The sequence below is a fragment of the Camelus ferus genome, chromosome 21 (genome assembly GCF_009834535.1).
Source record: "Camelus ferus isolate YT-003-E chromosome 21, BCGSAC_Cfer_1.0, whole genome shotgun sequence".
Classification (NCBI taxonomy): Eukaryota; Metazoa; Chordata; class Mammalia; order Artiodactyla; family Camelidae; genus Camelus; species Camelus ferus.
Window position 1 is genome coordinate 9,959,934 of NC_045716.1, and position 24,931 is coordinate 9,984,864.

The 24,931-nt window shown below is 33.6% G+C and overlaps 1 protein-coding gene across 4 annotated transcripts in view; it reads right to left on the bottom strand.

Moving 5' to 3' along the window:
- The window catches only part of SUCO (SUN domain containing ossification factor), an 84,274-nt gene that overhangs the window by 15,542 nt on the left and 43,801 nt on the right, over positions 1 to 24,931 (bottom strand). Inside the window, exons 10-23 of one of the 4 annotated variants that reach the window (XR_004313875.1) lie at positions 24,461 to 24,568; positions 22,766 to 22,871; positions 20,592 to 20,612; positions 20,334 to 20,389; positions 19,763 to 19,854; positions 18,861 to 18,926; positions 13,516 to 13,584; positions 12,491 to 12,581; positions 8,301 to 9,464; positions 5,681 to 5,768; positions 2,724 to 2,828; positions 1,054 to 1,208; positions 489 to 580; positions 119 to 209 (exon numbers count right to left, since the gene is read on the bottom strand). Coding sequence is in view for 3 of the 4 variants with exons in the window: in XM_032463721.1 (XP_032319612.1) it covers positions 489 to 580; positions 1,054 to 1,208; positions 2,724 to 2,828; positions 5,681 to 5,768; positions 8,301 to 9,464; positions 12,491 to 12,581; positions 13,516 to 13,584; positions 18,861 to 18,926; positions 19,763 to 19,854; positions 20,334 to 20,389; positions 20,592 to 20,612; positions 22,766 to 22,871; positions 24,461 to 24,568 (2,213 nt within the window). In the remaining variant the exon portion in view is untranslated. Of the gene's footprint in view, positions 1 to 118; positions 210 to 488; positions 581 to 1,053; positions 1,209 to 2,723; positions 2,829 to 5,680; positions 5,769 to 8,300; positions 9,465 to 12,490; positions 12,582 to 13,515; positions 13,585 to 18,860; positions 18,927 to 19,762; positions 19,855 to 20,333; positions 20,390 to 20,591; positions 20,613 to 22,765; positions 22,872 to 24,311; positions 24,353 to 24,460; positions 24,574 to 24,931 lie in introns of those variants that run through there. The other 3 variants (XM_014561770.2, XM_032463721.1, XM_032463723.1) reach the window with 3 other exon arrangements.

Consider the following 24,931-nt stretch of genomic DNA (forward strand, 5'->3'; position numbering starts at 1 on the left):
CATTAAGTATTAGACGATGGAAGCCTATTACAGACCCTGGGCTATAAAAAAGAGAAAGATCAGATTTTTTTTCAGCAAGTGCCTCACAGTCCTAAACTAGAGACAAAAGGGGTCCTACCTGAACAGGAAGAGGAGGCAGATAAGCACAGGATACTATGGGAGCACATTCAGGTTTTCCATATCTGCTGAACTTTCTCAAACATCCCTTTCTAAAAAGAAATACTTCTAAACAGGAGCATGTGCAAACGAGGCTACCAATGGCTAATTAAACTGAGCCCCCCACCCCACCCACTGGGCTTTTAGAAACAAAGACAGATTTAAACTGTGAAAATGGTAAGGTGGCTTTGACACAGCACAAACACAAAGGTTACTTGCACCCATTATTCTGTTGCAGATGGTCTCGAACACAATATTGACATTATACTTAGGGCTAGAAGGAAGCTAGGTTCACATTTATATTTACGTATTACATATCCACAAAAATCTACCTTCTTTGCCAGTTAACTGTAGAGACTTGGATCTGATGAGTGGGAATGAAGTTCTCCTTTTCAAGTTCATATCATCATAGGAAGAGAAACACCTAACACATGAAGAAAAATCAACATAGGGCACAGTGAGTGAACTACATATAATTTACTCCATAGTCGGGGCTGGATGGAAGCTAGAGAACTGTATATGCACACCGGACTCATCTCTAAGGTAACCCTCCAGTTACTGATAATCTATGTAAAAGAAAATTTAAAGATCATTTTCTAAAAGGTGCTGTATTAAAATACCTATTCCCCTCCTTCCCTCTTTGAATTCCACATTCAAGCATCTTTTACAACCAAAACATTTCAAGAGTTTTTATGCACTTATTACTAGTGTTTTCTCTGTTAGAGTCTACAGAACCTTCCAGGCATAGGACCATCTCACTAGTTCCAATGATATTTTTAATTAACATTTTGGTTTCAAGATAATCACATGGGGAAATAAATTATCTCAGTATCCCTTTATTTATTCAAATTTCTCAAAAATATAAAAGGATAGTTGTGAAATATAATGCTGACTTACCTTTTAGGGCTTGGATACTGATTACTTTTAGGAAGTTTTGAAATATAATCTCCATCAAATTGAGAAGTGTTTCGACAACGCTGCATACAAAGCATCAGTCCCAAGACAACACAGAGAACCAAAGATATAACAAGATAGCTTTGTCGATCTGAAACCTGAGATGAGAAGAAAGTTTAACAATAATTTTAAAATAATATTAGAAAAACTACAGTGGGTTTAGTTACCTCAAGTTCAAAGGACAAATCATTTTGAACATTTTCTCGTGTTTCAAAACCATAAATGCAGAGCATGCTCTTGGAAAATGTACTACTAAGGCAATATTTTACATTTTCTTTTTTTCCCCCAATCCCTTAAAAAATTTCAAACCTATGGAAAAGTTTAAAAAATAGTACAATGAACATATGTATGCCTTTCACCTATGCTCACATTTTGCCACATATGCTTTGTTTTTCTACTTGTACAGCCTCAGGGAGAAAAAAAACCTGTGCTCTTACCTAGTCCTTCCCATCTCACAAAACTAAACCACCAATCGCCCAGTGATTTAAGCCTGGGAATCACTCTCAATTCCTCATCCCCATAACTAATCTTTCAGGAACATGTGCCTTCTATCTTTATACCCTGAACTCAACAACTCTACACTGTTCTCCACTTCTGAAGTCCTAGTCCAAGCCAACCTCACTTCACCCAGTCTACTCCTGCTGTCTCCTAATTAAACGGCTTCCTCCCCACTTCTGCTCCTGCTGGTCCCTAAAAGGTGATTCTCCACAGAGCAGCAAATAGGGAGCTTCTCAGTGTCATCTATGAGATGATCCATGTTATTTCTTTAATACTTCCCAATGACTTGCAGGAATAAAATAAAATTCAAACTCTCAACTGCCTACAAAGGTCTACATGACCAGGCCCCTGCCAAATTCCTCAATTTACTTCTTACCTTCACTTCTCTCATTCACTCTGCTTCTGCCACACCAGCTTTTGTTCTGGTCCCAAACACATGCCACTATTTCTAACTTCGCGTGCTTTGCCCTAGATCTGCCACTAATCGGCTTGTTCTGACCCCAGGCTCTGTGTGGCTGCTGACTCCTCTTGAGCAGTCAGTTCTAATGCCACCTCCTCAGGTAAGCCTTCCAACATCACCGTAGCTAAGGCAGCTGCACTTAAAGCACCACCATGGTACACGTGCCAGTTTCACTCTCCACCTCACCATCCTTCACACATATTTACTGTATGTACTCCCTCTCTCCCCCAGGTAAGAGAGCCCTGTGAGGCCAGGGACTATTCACTGCCATATGCCTCAACCCAGGACCGGACAGCTCATGTCTCACACACATGGATGGCTCAATAAATACTTGTTAAATCAATGAAATTTTTGCTTTAACTAACTTAACAAGCCTTTTTGAACTGAAAACTTAAGTATGTATAGGCAACTATCAATGGTTTGCAGAAGGCTGACTAGAACTGCTTTATAACTGTATTTTATGGAAGACCTAAACTATGAAAGCCATGTCTTCCAAAAAATTATGATAATGAATATATTTCCAAAACTTTAAAATACCACATTCGAGTGTTCTGAAAAAGTTCTCTATACGTGACAATCTTGTTTGATTAAAGTTCTTAGATATCAAGCCTGCCTTCATGACACTGTGTCACACACCACCACCAGTAACACTAACCTCATGTTTTAATTCCGCTACTGTTGTTGATAAATTTGAAACAAGCTGCGTCATGTTGGTCAGCTGTGCCTGTAGCAACTGGATGGCTTCAGTCTGCCGCTGATCCTATGATAAAAGAAGACATAAGCGTTATTCTTTTTGTGTTTCATCTGTACGTTAACTACACTATAAATTCAAGCAAAAAAATCCAGAAAAACTGTTAAATTCCTCAGGAGGGAAAACATATTAGTAGAAAGCTCTTACTGAATGAATGTTGTAAACGTGAACCAGAAATTTTAAAAAAACAAAACATTTTAAGAATTTGAGACTGTTCAACCCTCCTCCTCTGCCAAAAAAAAAAAAGGCCACTCACTGCTACCATGTAGAATATTGTCTAATAGAAGTTAATAAATTACTTTTTAAGTTAATAGAGGCTCCATATGTAAAAATCAGCCTATAACCAGCTATATGCAAAGTAGTCACTTTGTCAAATGTGTCTTTTTAAACCAAAGCAACTGGCACAAAGACATGCTGGAGAAATTTTGAAGAATGTTTCTGGATACAAAGCAGGCTCATACCAAGAAGATTTAAAACTTCTATTTCATAGCATATTAGGATGGAACTTAGGATGTCACACAGACAATATGTACAACTGATCATCTATCTAGTCAAATGCTGGGTTATCAATGAAAAGAAATTCATCCAAAACACCCATCTTTCCAGCTCTGAATTTTAGAAACTTTTATAATCAACAAATAGGTCTTTACTTAAGCTAGCATTTACATGCATATTTTAGAGACATACATTGTATTCATGGTTGTGAACCTACATTAGGTAGACTATACTAAAAATTTCAACTTACTAATGAATTTGAGGAGGAGGAAAAGAGAGCCAGAAGTTAAGGAAATCCAACACTCTAATTTAGGCCCCCTGGGGGAGGGAATAGCTCAAGCGGTGGAGCACATACTTAGCAAACACAAGGTCCTGGGTTCAATCCCCAGTATCTCCTCTAAAAATAAGTAAATAAACCTAATTACCTCCCCACTCCAGGACCCTATATGAAATAGCTACATAATCATATACTACTCAAATTTAAATTTAAATAAGTTTTAAGTCTCAACTATATGTGTGTGTGTGTGTGTGTGTGTGTGTGTGTGTGTGTGTGTGTGTGTGTGAAGGGGGGAGGGATGTATAAAACTGTAACAAAAAGCTTCCCTTACTTCCCTCACTGTGATCTACTGTGGTACTTTCTATCCTACTTAATTTTTTTTTAAATGCAGAATGTGATTCAATAAATTGTTTCTTTGACTCACATTTGACAAACACTGATAAATTCTAGACAGTTTTAAAGGACATGCTATTAAAAATATTACGTTGGTTAAAACTTATAATCAAGATTTACTTCCAATAGTGTTAACAGACGAGATTATTGAAAAGTACTTAAACAGGTCCCTGAGACATAAAGCACAGATGTTACATAAAAAGCAGAGAAAAAATATAGAGGGAAAATTATTGCATTAAAATTAATGAAGAACTAAATAAATATTGTGTTCAGGGGTCAGAGGACTTAGAACTATTAAGCTGTCAATTCTCCAAATTGATCTAGAAAGTCAACACAATCCCAATCAAGATACAAACAGGTTTTCTGTTTGGTAGCAACTGACAAACTGATTCTAGTATCTGTACTGGACAAATCCAGATTAGTCAAAAGAGTTTTAGAAAAGAAGAGCAAAGTTACAGGATTGAAATTACCTAACTTTAAGAATTCCTACAAAGTTACAGTAATCACAACAGTGTGGTATTAGCAAGAAGACAAACAGATGAGCAGAACAAACAGAACCCCAGAAACAAATCCACATATATATGGTGAAATGATTTTTATCAAAAGTACAAAGAAAATTCAGTGGAGAAAAGACAGACTTTTCAACAAATGATGCTGGAAGGAAGGAATATTCATGTTTCTCATCCTCTCTCCCTCAAAAGCACTTTGAGCCATACTTTGTAACATGTTAAAAAATTAAAATGGATTATAAACCTATTGCAAAACTAAAACTATAGAAATTCTAGAAGAAAACACAGGGGAAAAAAAATCTTTGTGACTTTGGTTTAGGCAAAGACTTTGTAGAGCAAAGAGAAAATGGGTAAACAGCTTCAACAAATTAAAAACTTCTGTTCTTCAAAAGATGCATTTAAGAGAATGAGAAAAAAGTAACAAACTAGGAGAAAATATTTACAAAGCATATCTCTGACAAAGGACGTGTATTCAGAATATGTAAACAATTCTCAAACCTCAATTTAAATAAAAGGAGGAATTTTGTGTGGAACCACAATGATAACATGTCACAAATTGAGAATAAGACGCAACTTAAACTCTACAACTTGAGGCCTCCTCACCTCACCTCACCGTCCTCAAATCCCAAATAATCTTTTAGAAAAGTATAAATTTTCCTCATCATGGTAACATACTATAAAAACTTATTAACAAACATCATGTTTAATGGTACAACACTGAAATCAGTCCCTTAAAATCAACAAGACAGGGGAATGGCCACTACCATCAGTCCTACAGTATAGCTCTATGCAAAACATAAAAGGGAAAAAAAGAAATTAAAAGGTATAAAAATTAAAAAGAAGAAACAGAGCTGTTCTTATTTGCAGCCAGTAAAACTATCCACATAGAAAACCACAAATGATTTTAGAATTTTAAGGAGTTGTGCAATATCCACTGCACTTCTACACACGTACATATGCACAAATCTTGAAATGTAAGTCGGATAATGTTCAAGAAAATTTTCCCTAGAAGAGAAAATGATACTAACAGCTAGAAAACTTCCCAAACATGACATCATTTTACAGGCTTAATCATCAGCTATTAGGGAAAGAGTGAACCAACATTACTTACCCTTCTTAACAGTGAGATACCACAAAATTCAGTGGAAATTTATATAAAAAGTAAATGAGGCATGAAGATGACCAACCTGCTCCTCTGCTATTCTCGAAGTGTTCTGAAGCTTTATTATTGTTTTATTGAAAGCCTTTTGCATTTCTTCCATTTGTTTCCGGTACCTAAGGAGTAAGAATTGATTTTAATTTCTTATTTCTTTATTTATTAGTGGAAACACAGTTCATATTTCAATATATGAGAGAAATCAATTTTTTTTCTGAAAATAACTCTTTTGAGGCCTGTGCAATACAGGAAAATTTACAAAGGTAAAATAAAGAGGTCCCTTGAGGTATCTGCCACCTCAACATCAATTCAATGCTTCTCATTTCTTTATAAGATTTATTAGTCACAGATACAGTCAATTAATCTGTGACAAAGGAGCTATGAATATACAATGGGGAAAGAACAGTCACTTCAATAAATGATGCTTGGAAAACTGAATAGCCACATGCAACTGAATGATACCATACACAAAAATTTAACTCAAAATGGATTAATGACCTGAACCTAAGATGTAAAACAATAGAACTCCTAGAAGAAAACATAGACAGTAAGCTCCTTAATATCAGTCCCAGCAATGTTTCTTTGGATATAACACCAAAAGCAAAGGCAACAAAAGCGAAAGAAAAACAAGTGGGACTACATAAAACTGAAAAGTTTTTAAACAGCAAGGAAAATCATCAACAAAATGAAAAGGCTATTTACCAAACAGGAGAAAGTATTTGCAAATTATTAATCAGATAAGGGGTTAATATCCAAAATATATAAAGAAATCATATAACAGCAAAACAAAACAAAACAAAAAACATTTTAAAAGTTGGCAGAGAATCTGCATAGATATTTTCCCAAAGAAAACATACATGGCCAACAGGTACATGAAAAGGTGCTCAACATCATTAATTATCAGGGACATGCAAATCAAGACCACAATTTGTTACTACCTTACATCTGTTAAAATGGCTATTACCAAAAAAAAACAAGAAGTAACACTTGGTGGTGAGGATGTACTGAAAAGGGAACCCTTCTACACTGTTGGTTGGGAATATAAATTGGTACAGCCATTATGGGAAACTGTATGGTGGTTCCTTAAAAAATTATAAACAGAACTTTCATATGATTCAGCAATTCCACTTCTAGGTATTTTGAAGAAAATGAAAAACACTAACTTGACAAAATATCTGCACCTCCATGTTCACTGCAGCATTATGTACAATAGCCATGGCATGGAAGCAAACTAAACATCCATCAATGGAAGAATGGATAAAGAAAATGTGTTATGTGTATACCATGGAGTATTACTCAGCCATAAAAAAGAAAGCCTCGGCATTTGTGACAACATAGATTGACCTTGAGAGCATTATGCTAAATGAAATAAGTTCAACAGACATATGGTTGTTCTCACTTATATGTGGAATCTATAAAAAAAAGAAAACCCACAAACTCACAGGTACAAAGAACACATTGGTGACTGCCAAAGGAGGAAGGTAAAGGGTGGGCAAAATTGATAAAGGGGGTCAAAAGGTAAAACTTCCCAGTTATAAATCGAGTAAGTAATAGAGATGTAATGTACAGCATAGTAACTATACTTGATAATACTGGATTGTACTGTATATCTGAAAGCTGCTAAGAGAGTAGATCTCAACATAAGAAAAAAGAAGTGTAACTGTGATGATGATGTTAAACAGATTCACTGTAGTAATCACTTCACAATATATACAAATATCAAATCATTACACTGTACATCTGAGACTAATATAATGTCATATGTCAATTACATATCAATAAAAAAAGATTTATTAGTGATTTCTGTGGTTCTTTTAGTGGGGCGAATTGGGTGGGGATGGAGAGAGGCAACAGCAGGGTGAGAGGTAGCTAGCAGGCAAGCAAAGACACCCGCATACAATTTCCAATAAACTGTATGTATGAATTAAGAAACTCCCTTTAGCATATAATGATAACCTTAGTGACATCTCATTAGCAACATTTCAATTTAAGAGGAATAGAAAATCCAGTGCCTAGGTGGTTACAAAATGTTGGAGGAAAATCCCTAAGGATGTTAGACACTTAAGGGATTTAAAAAAAAAGTAAATAAGATTGAAAACTGGAGAACTGTGCCTAGGGTCTTAATCACTGCATAAGCAAGCACACTGGCACTGCCTCCGGCACTTAACAGCACAAGAGCATAAATTACTACAACTAGGACTAGGATGCTAGGACTTGTATGAAGGGATGCAAATATTGCCTAATCATCCAGTTTAGTCTATTCTAGTCTTCACCTACTTAAATTCTTAAATATCTTGCAAGTTCCACAAAGAGCTTTCAAGTCTATAGCCTCTAATTTTTCCTGTGAGTGCTCTGGGAATCAAACAATAAAAGTGGCTAAAGTTAAGCAACAGAAGGAGAAACTGATTATACGTAACTCAAACTTGTTATCTGCCTAATAAATATATTACATCATTTAATACCTTAATACCAAAATCAATTCTTAAAGTCATCGATCAAAATCCAAGTCACTTTCTTTCTCCAGCTAAAACTGTGCTTATTACTACTATATCATGAGATAATTAAATCCTCTCCTTCTCTAGCCACAGATGATACTCTGCTACTTAGCTCACTGAGCAAAGTGGACTGTGCTAATTCACAAGAAAGCTTACCTTTGGCTAAGCTCCTCCAGATAGCGACCACTGAGAGACATGTTAACTTCTAAGGCTTTAATACGATTATTAAGTCTCATAAATACTGACTCCTTTTGGTTTGATCCATGTACAAGATTTCCATTAGCATATCCTAGATCTGAAGAATTTTGCAATTCAGCATAAAAATCTGTAGCTGTCCTCTGTAACCCTCTTAAAAGGGCATCTTCTGGAGACTGTTCGTCCTCTTTTACTTCAGGTAATGAAGAAGAATCCGCAACAGGAGTCAAAAGTTGCTTTGGTGTGTCAGCTATGTTCATTTTGGCTTCCCCATCTTCACTGTCAGGCACAGTAGCTGTGTTTAGAGGTGGCACTATTGTTTCAGAAAGCTTTGTGATAATTTGCATGGAGTTTATGTCTTCTTTTACAATATTACCCATTATTTCATTAAGTTTATTTGTTTCATAGATCACAGCTGGTTTCTCTATAGAACTAAAACTCTCAGACTTTTTTTCTGTTTCATTATCAACCTCAGCAGAACTTTCTTGGGGACTCACTTGTGATGGTGTATGTCCTGCCTCATATTTAATAGGCTCAGATACTTCTATTTTAGATAATGAACTGATTTCCGGAGTAACATCTAAGGGAAGAGACTGAGAAAGAGTTTGAGGAAGGCTCGGTTCAAGTTCAATGGCATCTACAGTGTGATTAATCAAATCTCCTTGGTGCATACTACTTAAGTCACCTAGAACAATGGTTTCTGCTTCCTTTTCCTTACTCTTACTGTCCATTTCTCCACCTGAAGGTTGCAATACTGAAACATCTACTGATTCTGCAGGAAGTACTAATGGTGGTTGAGCTGATACAAGGTAATCTTTTTCTTTACTCACAAGAGTTCTGCTGCGTTGCCGATAATGAGCAACTCTAACTGAACACCATTTATATATGTATTCTGAAAAACTAGAAATACAACAAATTGTGGTCAGTTCACTGCAAAATATTTGTGTCTCTGACTCAAACCAGGGTGATGTTTCATCCTCTTGTTCACCACTACCCAGAAGGGTCACTGTAGAGGGACTTGCCTCCTCTTCTTCCTCTTGAACTAGTTGTACAATGGGACTCTCTTTTGTAGAATCTGCTGCTGATGGCTCTGTGTCATGTTCATGTCCCTCAGTGGTTACAAACCTAGAAATACATATCCATAATCACAAATCACTTTAATCAGAAATCTAAAGATAAAATTATGTTTAAGGAAAATAAATGCAGCATACATAAGATAAAAGAAAGGCTAGAAATACAGGAAAAACTCACATTTATTTTGGAAGAATTTTTCCCCTTCAAATCACTTTCATTACAAAAACAATATTATTCAGAAATGGTAACAGAAAGATCATTTATCAAGTGACCAGCCAGATGACTCACCAAATCAAATTTTTCTTAATCTCTGTTTAAGAATTCTTTGTACAAGAATATTTCCATTTACTGAATGTATCCTTGTACCTTTCCCTCCCATATTCACCAAATCTTTGTAAGCCTCGTTATCTCTCGTATCAGAAACTGTGAGCTACCCAAGGGCTATAAAAGTCACAGAGCTAAAACTAGAAGCCAGGATTCTTATTACGAATGCATTTTGTGCGTGAATATCCTATTTTCAAAAGGCCAACACAGCTGACCCTTCAACAAGGTGGAGGGTTAGGGGTGTGGACCCTTTGCACAGTCAACATCAGTGTATAACGTATTCAGCCCTCTGTGGCCACAGTTCCTCTATATCCGTGGTTCTGCATCTGCAGATTCAACCAATCGTGATTATGTGTACGACAGTATTTACTACTGAAAAAAAAATGTGTGATGTGTGTATAAGTGGACCTGTGCAGTCCAAACCCACGTTATTCAAGGGTCAACTGCAGATTTCTCAAAGATCATTTTTCTATGGATGAGTTGAGAAATTCGAACATGGCATTTACTTATACATACATACACATACACACACACACACACAAGAGTGCGCCACCTACTTTAGGGAGAAGAAACATACTATCCCTCCCCCCAAACAATCTCAATATCATCTGGGCTAATTTTCAATTATTTAAAGCTAAATTACTTAGCCATTTTAATGAAAATCCTGGCTAATCATAAATGAATAGTGCTACTAACTCAATCCCATCTTTGGGCTCTAGAATATGTGTGTAGGGGAGAGTGGGGAATTGAGCTGGTGGGAACAGTGCTGTAAACTACACTACAGTATCTGTGATTCCTTCCGAGATAAAGATAACGAATTTCTGGATACAGTCCTTGCAGCACCAAAGTTACAATCTGAAAAAAAATGTAATTTGAATACCAAAAAGAAATATCTTCATATACAAATTTTTCTACTGTGAAAAACTACTAAGAATGCCAGGAAAAGTCTTCAAATAAAGATCAATATCACAAGAGCAAAAGTAGGAATAAAAAAAGACAGTATCTAAAAGCTGGACTTTCATTTCATTGGCAGAAAAATAGTAAACAGACTAAACTAAAACACAGTTGGGCTCTGCTTCTCTAAACAGATGGTACAGATACAGATACATAGTCTCTGTATAATATTTATTACATATTAAGGTGGAACACTACTTACTATCTACCAAGTAAATTATGACAGTAAAAAGGAGCAATGTCTGAAGAAGGGGAGGGAGAAAAACTAAACTGAATCAATTTGGTAAAAATTAAGTTATATATCATCTGTATATACCCTGATCAGAGTTATGCTTTAAAAAACTCAGATCTGAGAAAAGAAAATAAATCATCTTTTCATAATAACTTTAGCAATGACACCCTATCACGGATTCTTTTATTTTCACTTGTTTTTTTCAGAAGATTGCCATATGATCATTAGAAAGAATTTAAGACAAACATACATGAAGAAATATTATGCAAAAAGATTAACAATTGTGCAAAAACAGCTACTAAAAAACAAACTCTAACATAGACAAGTAAGAACTGCTAATATTAGCCTGATGTGATATCATTCAACAAATATTCATATGTATATGGGGGGGGTGAGTGTGTATATGCATGTTTGTGTATATATATGTAAAATGAAGTTAGTCTCATTTTAGTTTTGAAAAATAAGACACACTATGTGTTGTTAACTAAAGAACCTTGTTACAAAACCAGGACAGCTCTACATAATTAGAAACACCAAGAATATCTATTGCAAAGAGATTTCTGGGGACCTTATAGGAGTCAGTGACACACAATGCTGTATCTTCTCTCTAATCACCCAATAAGTATCTCTAATCACCCAATAAATATCTTTAGTCACTTCCAGGATTAAAATAGGAGAATACAAAGTTGGCACTGTGCCCTTCGAAGCATAAAAATCTCATTTTTGAATTAGTATAATACTTAGGAATTACAGCTCAAAAGCAGACCCACTGCAGGTTTCATTTATTATCTTGAACTGCTTCATGTTCAAATATCTCATCATATTCAGTAAAGTTCCTCTGGGAAAAAGGGCTTTCAAAGTTCTAGAGGGAGTATATCTAATGAAATATACATAAGTTAAAATTATAATAACTATCTATACACCCTAATTATCCCAATAACTCAAATCATTATGAGCTTATCTGTTAATGGATTAGAAGCAGAAGTGCCAATAAACCTTAGTCATCTCTGGTAGAAAAGACCAAAAAAACAAGGATACTTAACGTTTTACCTATATATTTATACATCCCTGCCCAAAGTGCCCACTGCAACCTGGGGAAAAGACCTGTATCATTCAATTTCAGAAACACTGTAAGAGGCTGCTGTGTGACAAACACAGAAGCTAAAAACCACTGCTCTAAGTACTTCAAGTATTCCTTACAGCTTTGGAGGCATAGCACAGATACTTAATCAATGTTTTTCAATTTGAACCTAATAAAAACAGGCCTTTAGAACGTGTCATCAAACTTATATCTGTAGAGGTAGGTCAATTATTTGCAATAAGGAAAAGATTAAGTATTGTAAATAAGGAAAGTAATAATGTAATATCAGAACAACAAACATTCGGTCTGGAGTGAAGTGAATTCCTGGCATCCAAAAAGCAACTCAAAGATGTTTTAAGCTGGCTATGGATCAGAATCAGAGCTTTCTGTAGATAATCATTTCACATAAATCACAAGTACCTTTTTATGTACTAGTATACTTAGCTCTCCACTTTATAAGAACTCTAATATCACAATATAACTTACTCATGTGATGGAACAGGAGCTGAAACAGGAGCTGATTCAGGCATTTTAGGTGCAGTTGTGGCAGTGGCATTCTCAGAAATACTTTTATTTCCTATTTTAAGAAAGATGCCCATATTGAGTTTAATTTTTAAAAGCTATACCACGGAAATATTTCACTATAACAAATAAAGAACTTTAGTTTCTCGAGGGAGAAGAAAAAAAATTCAAATAGGTTTACTACTGCAGACTTTTTTTTTCCATCAAAGTCCTTTTAGAAAGAAATGATCGTACAAAGTCACAATTACAAGTAATGCATATTCTTTGTCAGCCTCTCAGATAATTAAAGCAAGTAACATGACTATAAATTTTGCGTAATCTCTTACATGATTAATAAGACACCTGAGTTACTAAAGAGAGTAAGACATAAATGGGTGATTTTAAGTTTGTACTTGGAACTAAGTACTTTTTTATTGAAGTCTATTTGACATATCATATTAGTTTCATGTGTATAACAGTGATCTGACACTTGTATACACTGCAAAATGTTACCACCTGTCACCATACTGTATTACTCAAGACGTACATTATAACCCCATTAACTTCTTTATTGTGTAACTGAAACTAAATATTTTTGGGAGAAAAAAAGGCAAGATTGTTTTTCTCCTTGCTAATAAAATTCTTTTTTGGCATTCTTTAAGGAAAGAATTGCTCTCTAAACTAAATAGCTACTTGATTAAAAGAAAAAACATAGTTGAAGTACTACTAGAGCATCAAAGCCTCAAGAAAAAGATAAGGGATAAAATCATTACTTCTACAGCAGGGAAGAGTCAAAAACCAAATTCACGATTTCATATAGACAGGATTTTATTATTAAAGAGAAATTGTGAAATTAAATAATGAATAACGGAAGATTGGTAAGTTTCTTTGGATCGTTCCTACATTTCTAAATGAAAAAGCAAATTGCTTGGTTTATTAATTAATTTTCCTAACTGGGAAGACCCCTGGAGTATCATAATATTTAAAAGACCCATAAAATGATTAGGTACCTTCTGTCAGGTCTTCAGTTTTTGCTCCCAGAATATTAGCGGCAATATTCACCATATTTAGAATGGCATCTAAAACAAAATTCAATCAGAAAAAAATACCAATACACCTACATATTTTCATATAACTTAATATCAGATAGTCAAAAACCATCTGTAATGGTCTTTTTTGCATTTTTTTGGACAATCATTTTTGCTTACCTCACTATGTAAGTCCAATATAGGACACAAATTTCAGCTGAAAAGTGTAAAGCATAAATCTGAATTTTTATGTTCAGAAGGATTTTAAAATTTAATTATGCTTCTTTCATAAAACGTCTCCCAAACCTTTTAGCAAAACACTACTTTTTGTTTTTTTAATTTCCTCTTTGATTTCACCATTGACCCACTGATTTTGTTTTGTTTTGTTTTTAGCAAAATACTATGTTCAGCATGTTACAAGTATAATTCAACATATAATCTGTGATGGGACAGGGAAGAAATGTGACAACCAAAATTCAAATTTTACAAAAAGGCCTTTTTTTCTTTAAAATGGTTCTATAGTTAAAAACGGTTCTATAGTTTAAAACAAAAACAAAAAAGCTGGAAGAAACCAAAGTTTTTCCTAAACAGATAGTTTTATCGTAGGTAAAACTAAATAAAACAGGAAGACTATTATGCAAAGGAAAGCAGAAAGACTTTATTTTCAGCCATGAACATAAGATATCTATTGGTAATATGATTAAATCCCAAATTGATACTGCATAGAATTGTACTTTTTGATGACTTTTAACAATGTTTTATGTACAATAAATCATACAAATTCTTCTGTGAATTGGGTGGGTATGGGCATGGACAGATGAATTAAAAATCAAAGTCATAAAACAAGTGTTGTAGGTAAAGTCATCTGCATACTTGCTAATTCTGCCTCTCTTTCCAAAAAGGGAATCTCAATGATGAGTAAAGTGTTACAAATCTTAATATCTATATAAATAACGGAAGGTACATGGGAATCACAAAATAGCAGAACTCCATGAAAAGCTGACGCTGGGAACAGGAGGCTTCCTTCTAGTAATATGATGTATTTCAAGGGAAATTAACTTCCACCTCTAATCTAACCTCTGAATTTCCACTAGAAGTTAATTCACCAGTATCAGGTATCCCTCCTATTAAAATACTGAGATGTGGCAGGGGCTACATATTAAACCTCATCAGTTTTTTCCATCTTAGTTTCCTTTCCCAAAAGAGATCCATAGGGTTTTCATCACACTTTCAATGAAAACCATAGATATGAAAAGTAGGAAAGGATCTAAAGGAAGAAAAGCCGGCACATTAAGAAAGTTGGGAACAAGCCAGGCGCTCCCACCTGGCACTGAGCCTGTAAATACATGCTTTATGGCAAGAGAAAATAGTAGGAGATTTTAGACTTTTAAAAGTGATAACTAGTAGACAGTTATTAACTTTCATCTTTACATAACTATGATTCTATAATCTGAACGACAACAAGCAGTGGTACTCTGTTTTTTCCATTATTAATATAACACACAAAATTTTATATTCTAGGATTATAGGTCAATCTTGCCCTTTGACTTGGCAAATTGTTAAGCAGAGAAACAGTCTTAGATTTTTGGCTAAAGAGATGCCTCAGCACGAGATTGAAAACAGGAATGGAAACTCTATTTCCTCACCAACCAAAATAAAGTAACAATGTACTGTTATTTCCTCAGAAACCCAATTTTAATGTTAACCAGTATTACAACAGTAGTATCTGATCCTCTACTTAGCCTGACAGCTAAAGTTCAGTCAAAACTGACTGCTTCACAGAACTCAGAAATTTTGGCATCAAGTCTATATTCTTAGTCCCTTGTGCTTCAAAGGGCTATCTTATGTCAGATTTCAAATTTTTTGCATTAAAAAATTTTCATATTACTATTAAAATTTTAAAAATCCGTATCTATAATCTATGTAAAGAAAGTACTGTTAGTACTTATTTTTAACCTAAATTTTAATACTACTACCTACAATAAGGAAGATTTACACAACCCATTATTTAAAAATATTATTTATTATCATCATTTCAGGGGGGCCATTTAGTAACAAAAGCAAAATTTGGCAAATTGCTACTTTTTCAGCCTATCTAACCTATAAGAAATAATCTTGCTATATTCACAGAATACTGCCAAATATAGTCTCTTTTTTTTTTTTTTTTTTTTTCTTTTGAGAGAAAGCACCTTTGGGAATATTCTGACCATTCTCAATTTGGATCCAAACACATGACAGCTTGTCATGATAATCTGATCACTAAAAAGCATTCCGAATAGGGTAAAGTAATAATTTGGAATACTGTGCTAAACTAGATATCTGTCCTCAATTTCTCCTGGATTAGCCAACGCCTTTACTTTTGAGTGGGGCAACTATTCATCCCATCCCATTCCACTAGAAATGAAATTCTTCTAGGGACCAAATATCAACATGTTATACTGGGTCTCTAGCACACCGATGGCTCTTTCTGACACAGAAAACCAACCACCCACGCTCTAACACAACGAAAAAACTACTTCCTCCCATGTGTATTCAGCTACCTCTGCAGCATGCCTTGCGTTCACTCTGTCTTTTCCCTCTAGGACCTTAAAATACATTCATTCATAAAAAAATACTTTGACTGAAGAGAAAACAGAAACTGTACTCATCTTAAACATATACAGAAACATAAATAGAAACCCGGCCTTTAGCATATCTGATAATTCTAACAAAATGCAAATCATATTTAGGAGTAAAGGCAGACTTGTAAGAATATCAAAGCAGAGTAGTCTGGAAAATTCACACGACCAAGTATAAGGAAAGGAGAGTGGTATGAAGAATTTTTGTTGATATAAAAAATTTAAGTGTTCTGGTTCAAGAATGTAAACAAAAGATTCAGGCACAAGAGTCACCAGAAATGGCATACATACAAAGCCAAGAATGATGCTCTAAAGATAGTGGTTTCTCCCTGTTTGGCAGTTTAGCAAATTATATAGTATCAAGAATGTCTAAATATGCAGTATGTATGCTCTTTGACAACCAACAGAAATAACATATTCTGTTGACATATATTTTCTGTAACAACAAATTGCTTAATAGCAAAAGGAAATTTACATTAAAGCCACAGAATTCTGTTTTGGAAACATATAAATATTAAAAATAAATTAGGTTCAAAATTGGCCAATTTCAAGCTTATTTAGAAACTGGTGATGATTACGGTCAAATTCAGACATTCAAGCTCTTTGGCCTGGTTCCATACTGTTACTACTTCTTAAAGTTACATCACCCTGGAGGCAGTAACTAGGTCAGGCTCAAAAACATTCCTAGACTCTTCAGAAAAAACAAGAAGGCCACAGGTAAAGAAGGCAGCAGTGTTAGATCATGACTGTAAGCTATATGACAGGAAAGTCTGATCACTCTGCTGCTACTGCCCCTCTTGCTCTGAAACTTCTGAAAATGGACATCTTTTTAAACCCCATTTTTCATGCTTTGGCTCAACTGACATCCTCTCACCCATTTTGTCTCACTACACAAAATCTTTCAACATCTAGAACACTGGAAAGTAACTGGACTGCCCTTTCAGAGCTCCACAAAAGCAAAAATGAATGATGTGTTACCAAGAAACATACCTTCAAAGAAAAAGATCTGAAAGGAGTATCTAAAAAGATTCTATATCTCATTAGTTAAAATAATACATTAGTCAGAGAAGTGATTACAAATAGGGAAGTGTCCTCCAGTGAAAAGATTTTAATGGTGTCTTGGAGTTAATCTCATAGGAAAGCAGAAAAAGAAAAGCAGTAATATCAACAAAGTTTTCCTTTATTTAAAACCATAGTAAGGCATTATTCCCCTAAGGTGCCCCTTCCTCTCCAGTAACCACGAGAAGCTAGAGATCTTTCAGTCTGGGACTATTTTCCAACCCCATAAAATGATGCTGCTTCCTCACAGCTAATTCAGCATCACTGAACCATGATATGACGACATAAAATTTTTACTACAAATTTAAGGACATGAACAATAATATTAATATCCAGATATAGAAAATAGCATCATTTTTTTCACTTCTAAAAAATTACATCCCACAGCAGTGAATAAGGCACCTGTTTTTAATACCATCATCAACTAGATATAGCTAAAGATTCCACTTAAAAGCAGTCAATAATATCTAAAATGTCAGCTGACTAGCAATAGAGTAAAACAAAATATATTGCACTAATCTGTAACGAAGTTAAATACTACATAAAGGATTCCCTTTACGGAAGTATTTTTAACACTCTTTCTATTTCTTAAAAAGTCCATTGAAATCTGTAGTTTTCTATGGAGAGGAAACAGGGAAGAAGGGAAGAAAGGGAAAAAAAAGAAAAGATGAAATGAAAAAGAAGTAATTCTTAATTTCATATACTGTAGCCATACAAAATATCTGCCTAAGTATATGCACTACTGGTTGAGTATCTTAAAAAGCTATGAGGACAATGTACACAGTGAGACTGGGATTCAAGTAATTCAATTCACTAAGGGCAACAAGAGAAATGCACAAATAAGCAGTCTTCTAGTTTACTAAGATTTACTTTTATTAAATTCAATTATTAATCTCCAAATAAAAAGAAAACTCCTTCCAGTAAGTTTCAAATTCTTCAAGAATAACCAAAAATAACAAACATTAAAATATACCTACCTGAGTCCTAACAGTAAATATAAAGTTTCAGTTGGTAATGGTCTTTCCAGGAGTCTCCTTAGCCCACCACTAAGTTCAGATAATAGGCTGGCATGACAAAAAACTAAACTAGTATCTTAGTCATTGTTTTTTTTAGTTTACAAAGAGTATATTATTATAACTATTATTGTTATTGTTTGGGAATCATTATTATGAATAAGAACAGCCTTTATGTTTTGTAATTTAGTAGGAAACTTAACCATACCTATACATTAACGAATCCTCATTTGCTACTGATGCATACCACCTCTAAATCTAATTCCTTTCCCATCCAGTATGACTACTCAGATGTGCCTACTCATATGGTCTGGGACCTCTTTAATAATTCTTTCCCCATGTAAACTAATAACCCATTCTTCACTCTAAGGAATTTGCCTAAAAATATAAGTGCTTAATTATCACCAACTTGGGCTTGCATTTTTTCCTCTCTTATTTCTTTTCCTCTACTTATACTATTTTATTCCCATAGAAATACTTTCCAAAACCCAGTATCTTTGATTTCAACTCAAAGTTCACATTGGGAGTAGGAGCCTCCTAAATTATTATAACAAAATGGCCACATATGCCAGAAAAAAACAACAAAAAAAGTTGAGAAATACTCTAATAGTGACTAGGAAAACCCCAAAATACTCACTTGTAGCAGAGCCAAGAAGATTTTTTGAGGACTTATCCTCCCCAGTATTATAATCCAGTGGATAATCTGTTTAAAGAGAAAATGAAAGGTAATTATGCAGAGAACTATCATCGACAATATGCTTAAAAGCTCAAATTATGTCCTGTCAAAGTCAGCTGACATTTAAAACAGATTTTATAATAAATACATATTATACATCTAAAACAAGTTCACAAGAAGAAATAGAAACTCACAAGTCATTTATCAGACAGATACAAACCAAGGAAAATATTCCTACTGCTTACCAAAATTTTAATCATATTTGTAAGACTTTTATTCAAGCTTTCAATGTACTTTACCAACCCCTAGTAAATATCTTCACTTCACTTGTGGGAAAGCTAGGGAAGGGAAAATTAGATTTTCAGACTATGGTTTAAGACATTTTATAACAAGAAGTTCATAAAGTCGAAATGGAGGGTGTCATAAAGCCTTCTTCTACCCCTTCCGGCTCATAGGGGTTACTCAAAGGCTCAGGCCTCAATATGCTTGCTCCTGGGCTTAAGGCAAATCAAAAGAATTAATGTTCAATTCTGCTGTCAGTTACCTTAAGAGTTTAATAGGTTTTGGGGCCTGGCATAGGGATACAATCATAATACACAGCACTAATGTTATAGAAGGGCGTTCCAGTCACAAATAACTGATTGACAAGCTTGGAAAACAGCTCAATTTACAAAGCAGAAAATGACTTTAAAAAACAGGTTTAAGGAAAAATAGTTATGAGGGTTAAAAACAATGAAAAAACTAAAGTCTCAAGACAACCATCATATTGATTTTTTAAGTGACCTCTACTTACCCATTACTATTAGATATCAAAAAGCAAAAAAAAAGCAAAACATAGAAGCTACTGTTTTAAAGTCACTTACCATAGTCCTCATCAAATAGTTCTTGACGTTCTGACTGATATTGGGAATCGGCAATCTCTTCATATTCTTCTACCATGCTGGTGCCAAACACCCTATTAATGACAATTTCATTAAAGACTCAAAACCAGAGTTGTTATGACTCATCTCTTCACAATAAATGACAAAATATACCAATTCTGGCTATGTTTTGAGAGCCATTAACTTCTGGACTCTAAAACAATGACTGTTTCTTATACTGCAGTTATTAATCCACTGTTTCTATTAAAATGTTAAGGTATTTAAGGCATTTAAAAATATGTTTTTTATCAGTCTAAAAACGTTTCCAGATACTATTACCATAGCACACAAGCTGAATCAAACACATAAAACGAAGTTTCCTTCTTCTTAACTGAGGAAATTTTTACATTTTTCTAAAATATATTCAAGAGCAAGAAAGATTTAGCAGCTTGTATTTCTATAGTATTAACTTCACATAATAGAAAATTATTTCTTCACTTTAAATATATTGAGATTTTTATGTATCCCTTTTTTTCTTTTTAAACCACTCAGTAAAGTTTTTGTTCTATATTACCTTATAAGGCTTAATGGACAAAAGTGCTCTGATCCAAAATGTGATATCAGCTCCACCTAAAGAATAAAATTACATGAAATAGGAACCAGCACAGCACATGTGAGATTACCTAACAACATATTCAGTTTTTTCATTATAACATTTCTAAAAATAAAGTCCTTATTTCCCAAAAATCAATACTTGTAAAGTTTTGCTTTTTGCCATGCAGTAATATGCCATGCCCTGTTATTCAATATTGCAAAAGATAAGGTTGCTAACCTTTATGTACTTGATGAACATCTGAAGCAAGAGAAAGGAAAAGAAAAAGAGATCAGTTCCAAAGTCTGAATGACATGCCATAGCAACATTTAATATTTGTAAATTATACTGTATAATTAAAGTATAGAAAGCAATGTACTGTGATGGATAACATTGTAGTACTCTTACTTCTCTGCAGAAACCAAAGCAATGATTTAAATTTTTACTGGGGGAGGGTATAGCTCAAGCGGTAGAGCACATGCTTAGCATGCATGAGGTCCTGGGTTCAATCTCCAGTACCTCCTCTAAGAAATAAACAAATAAACCTAATTACCTCCCCCGCCCCCCCCCCAAAATTTTAACCATCATATCTATAAAGTATAGTCCAACTATAATTAAATAAATTAACTTTAAGGTTATTAAGTTAAATAACCTAAAATTCATTGCTGCTGTTTTATTTATCCACTAAATATGAATGCATTCTAAAATTAATAAAGGGTATCAAGAAATAACCTCTCTTATGTTACTTTAAATGTTACAGATATATATCATGTATATACCTATTTATCAATTTATATATTGATATATGTAGCTACATGTATTTATAAATATATATTGATAAAAAGATTAGCATAATATGAAATGATATTTATTCTTGCACAATATTATAAACTGATTATTTTAGGGAAAGCATAAATTTTGGGGGTATGCTATGTTATTTCAAATATAACTTACATAACTAGAAGATATTTATCAATCCACTTGTAAAATATAAGCTATTGAAAAGTGGTTTGTAAATTTGGGTTTAGTTCTTTTGTGATAAGGAAAACCCAAGTAAATTTATATAACATTTATCACTATAAAATGAGAATAAGAAGTAATTTTTTTTTTCTTTTAGACTTAATTCTACCAAAGTCGGTTGGTTTTCTTTTTTTTTTTTTAAGAAAACCAATCATCAAAATGTTCTATGGTCTCCCATCATAAAAAAGAAAAAGTAAGGAGTTTTATACAGGATTTTTTATATCACCAATGAAATGTTCTTCCATTATTAACTAAGTTGATGGTATAAAGAATGGTTCTTTGAACTATTTCATAACATGTGAGTTGTCTTAATTGTAAAATTAGGTACAAGTGTATCATCTGCCAAATTATTTTTAACATTTTTTTCCTCACCATGGTATAGAAACTGTGCTATATAAAAAGGTCATTAAACAATTGTTCCAGTATCCACTTTAAAGGAAAATGAAAATGCACCTTCATTTTTCTGAACACTGCTGAATTATTACCTGAGAATATCAACTGTATTTTTTTAAGTTAGCATTTTTATACTGAGACTAGGAATACTACAAGTTTACCCATTTACAGAAGCCAATTTAATACATGCTTTAAAAAGACACAAGACAGTAAAATCAACAAGAGACAATTAGGTAGCTGTAAGTTTTCACATTTAAAGAAGAAGAGACTAGAAAGAAAATTAGAGCTGCTGTCATTCCAAAAGACCGTATTATTAACACAGTTGTACTTTAAGGTACAGCTATTATTTTAAAGAAAAAAAGGAGGAAATGAGAGGAGTAGGAAACTCTCATATTTAGTCTAAATCCAATTCTAGAGTGATAATTCCAGTTTGGTAGATAATTTCTACCTCTACAATGGTAGAGAAAGCAGCAGGAATACTGAATTTAAGTGGTTTAATTTTTACTTTATTTCAAATTGTTATTTGGACATACAATATTTCACCTGAATATACAAAAGGAAAAAGCTATAATGACAAATAAATGGATATTAAAATGGAAATGACCTAAGAATCAGAATCTAGTAAGTTAAGAAATTAGATCTGCTTTAAAGACTCCAGTCACTGAACATAATTTGGGTTTTAAAATAGAAAGATATATAATATTATGAAGATGACATTTTATATCAAGATTCCAAAAATATTTAAGAGTTACAACTTAGAATTTCATCAAAGCCACAGATATCAAAAAACTGGCCTAGGTTTCCAGTTACACAGAATGGAATGTATTAATTTGTCCCATTAAGTAATATATTCAAGTAAGAATTTTTTTTTTATTAAAAGAAATACTGCAGTAAATTTCCTCTTAATTTTTCTGATTTCTAAACAAGTGAGGTGAGGTACAAAGTACGAATAATAGGTATGTTTTCATTATAGAACATTGTTCTGTATATGTAAACATTACCTTCACATATTTTGCATACATCTGTTCATCTAAAGGGAAACTCTGAACATTCCTCTCATCTCTACCATGGAAAGTACCCAGCTTAATCCACTTATTTGTGGGGTATCTAGGAAATAGAAAATAAAAATATTCTTTTTTAAAAAAATCATAAACCACGTGTAGAGAGGTTCCATCACATTTTCAAAAGAGACCCTGTGCATTTTTTTTTCCTCTCCAGGTGAACAGACTCACTTAACATAGTTCAAATATAAGTACTGAGTTGAACAAATACATTTTCTTTTCCAACTAAACTCTTGACAGGTTCCTCCTTATGAGGAAAGACTACCTTGAAAAATCACACCATTATCAAATAGAAGCCAAGACAGGGCAAAGATAAAAGTAGGTCCAGGACCACTTCTTGGGGTTTGGGAGAGCTTCCAAGTAAACTAGAGGCTTTAAAACAGAAAGTAGCCAAGAGATTGTTCTGAAAGTATGAGGTACTATTCTTCGTGTACCGATAAGTATGGTAATATAAAGTATAAGTATAAGTACTGACGGAAAGAGAAACAGAAAAAATCCTTTACTATCATATTTGGATTTCACAGATTTTACATAGCTGTTCCTCCTTTAAAAAGGAAATCTAATATAAAAGCCCAAAACTATTATTTTTGCTTACTACAGCATTTTAGAATCCCTCAAAGTAATGAGAGCTCTCTTACCATATTTAAAAAAAATACAGTTTACCTGTCAAAGCTGAACATGTCCATTTGACATACAAGAAAATTACAGCTTGGAGGAAAGGAAGTGATCTAAGCAAGGTTAGTGAAAGAAAAACGAATGAAATTCTCAACAGTCTTGAGAACTGATTTTAAAAACTGTATATATGCAATGCTAAGTGTGGGGTGGGGAAGAAACACGACAAAAAACCCCAAATAATCAACGACAAAAGAACAGTTAAACAAATAACAGCATCCTCATGATACATTGTGGGTACTCAAAAAGTATTTATGGAATGAATAAACACCTCCACTGGGGGGAAAACTTCAAGTACTCATTAAAAATGAGTTGTTTAAAACACAAAAGGATATTTTCAAGATAAAACATTAAAAACTGATTTTCTGGTAGAATTATATAAATATGTAGAAAAGACTGAAGGAATATATTAAAATGCTAAGAGAGTTATCTTTGGTTGATAGGATTGAGGTTCTCCACCAGATTCCTTACAACGTTACTTCTTTCTTTTATAACAACACACACACAAAACAGGGTTTTTTTTAAATATACTTTTACAAAAATTTATCTCATGATACAAAATGAAATACTCATGTTTTTAATAACTTTTTAAAGAAATGTTTGGAAGCCATAGAACATAATAATTAAAAGTAAGGACTTTAAAGTCATACAGATCTACTTTTGAATCTTGGTTCTCCAACTCACAAGTCATGTGACCTAGGCAAACTGCTTAATCTCCCTTGTCTGTTTCCTCATCTCATAAGGGAACAATATCAGAGGGTTGTTATAAGCACCACATAACTTAATAAAGGTAAACTGATTAATAAATACCTACCTTACAGCAGTAGTATTACTGTTCTTACACATTGATACACACTGATTAAAATAAAAGATAAAATAATTAAAGTTTTAAAATGTGACCCATTTTTAAAAATGTATTCTGGAGATCAAACATAAACTATACAAAGCAGCTTTGGGATTTACCTGTCACTGATAGAAACCAGAAAGTCTTTAGGAGTAGAAGAAAATAATTCATAATTTGCAATATCAAACTGTTTTACTTGAATTGGTTCACAGAGTTCAATAACAAACCTTTAAAAAGAACACAGGGCAATTATTCAGATAAACCATCAAAATAACAGTTCATATTAAACATGACATTAACAGCTTACGTAAACTACAGTTCCATTAAGTTACTCACTAAAAATGTAAGGAAGAGGATTTGTAGCCGTAGTTATATATACATAAGGAACACCCTAAGTATAATTCTCAAGCATATCATTAGTGGGGAAAATAAAACAAGATACTGATTTTGTCCTACAATATTTTTTTAAAAGACAAAGCTTTATTTTTAATGACAAAGCTCATTCTTAGAGAAGTAATGACTTGACTAAGAACAGCTAGTAAGAGTGTAATCTGACTAAAGGGCAGTTTGGCCATATTGTCTCAAAGGTA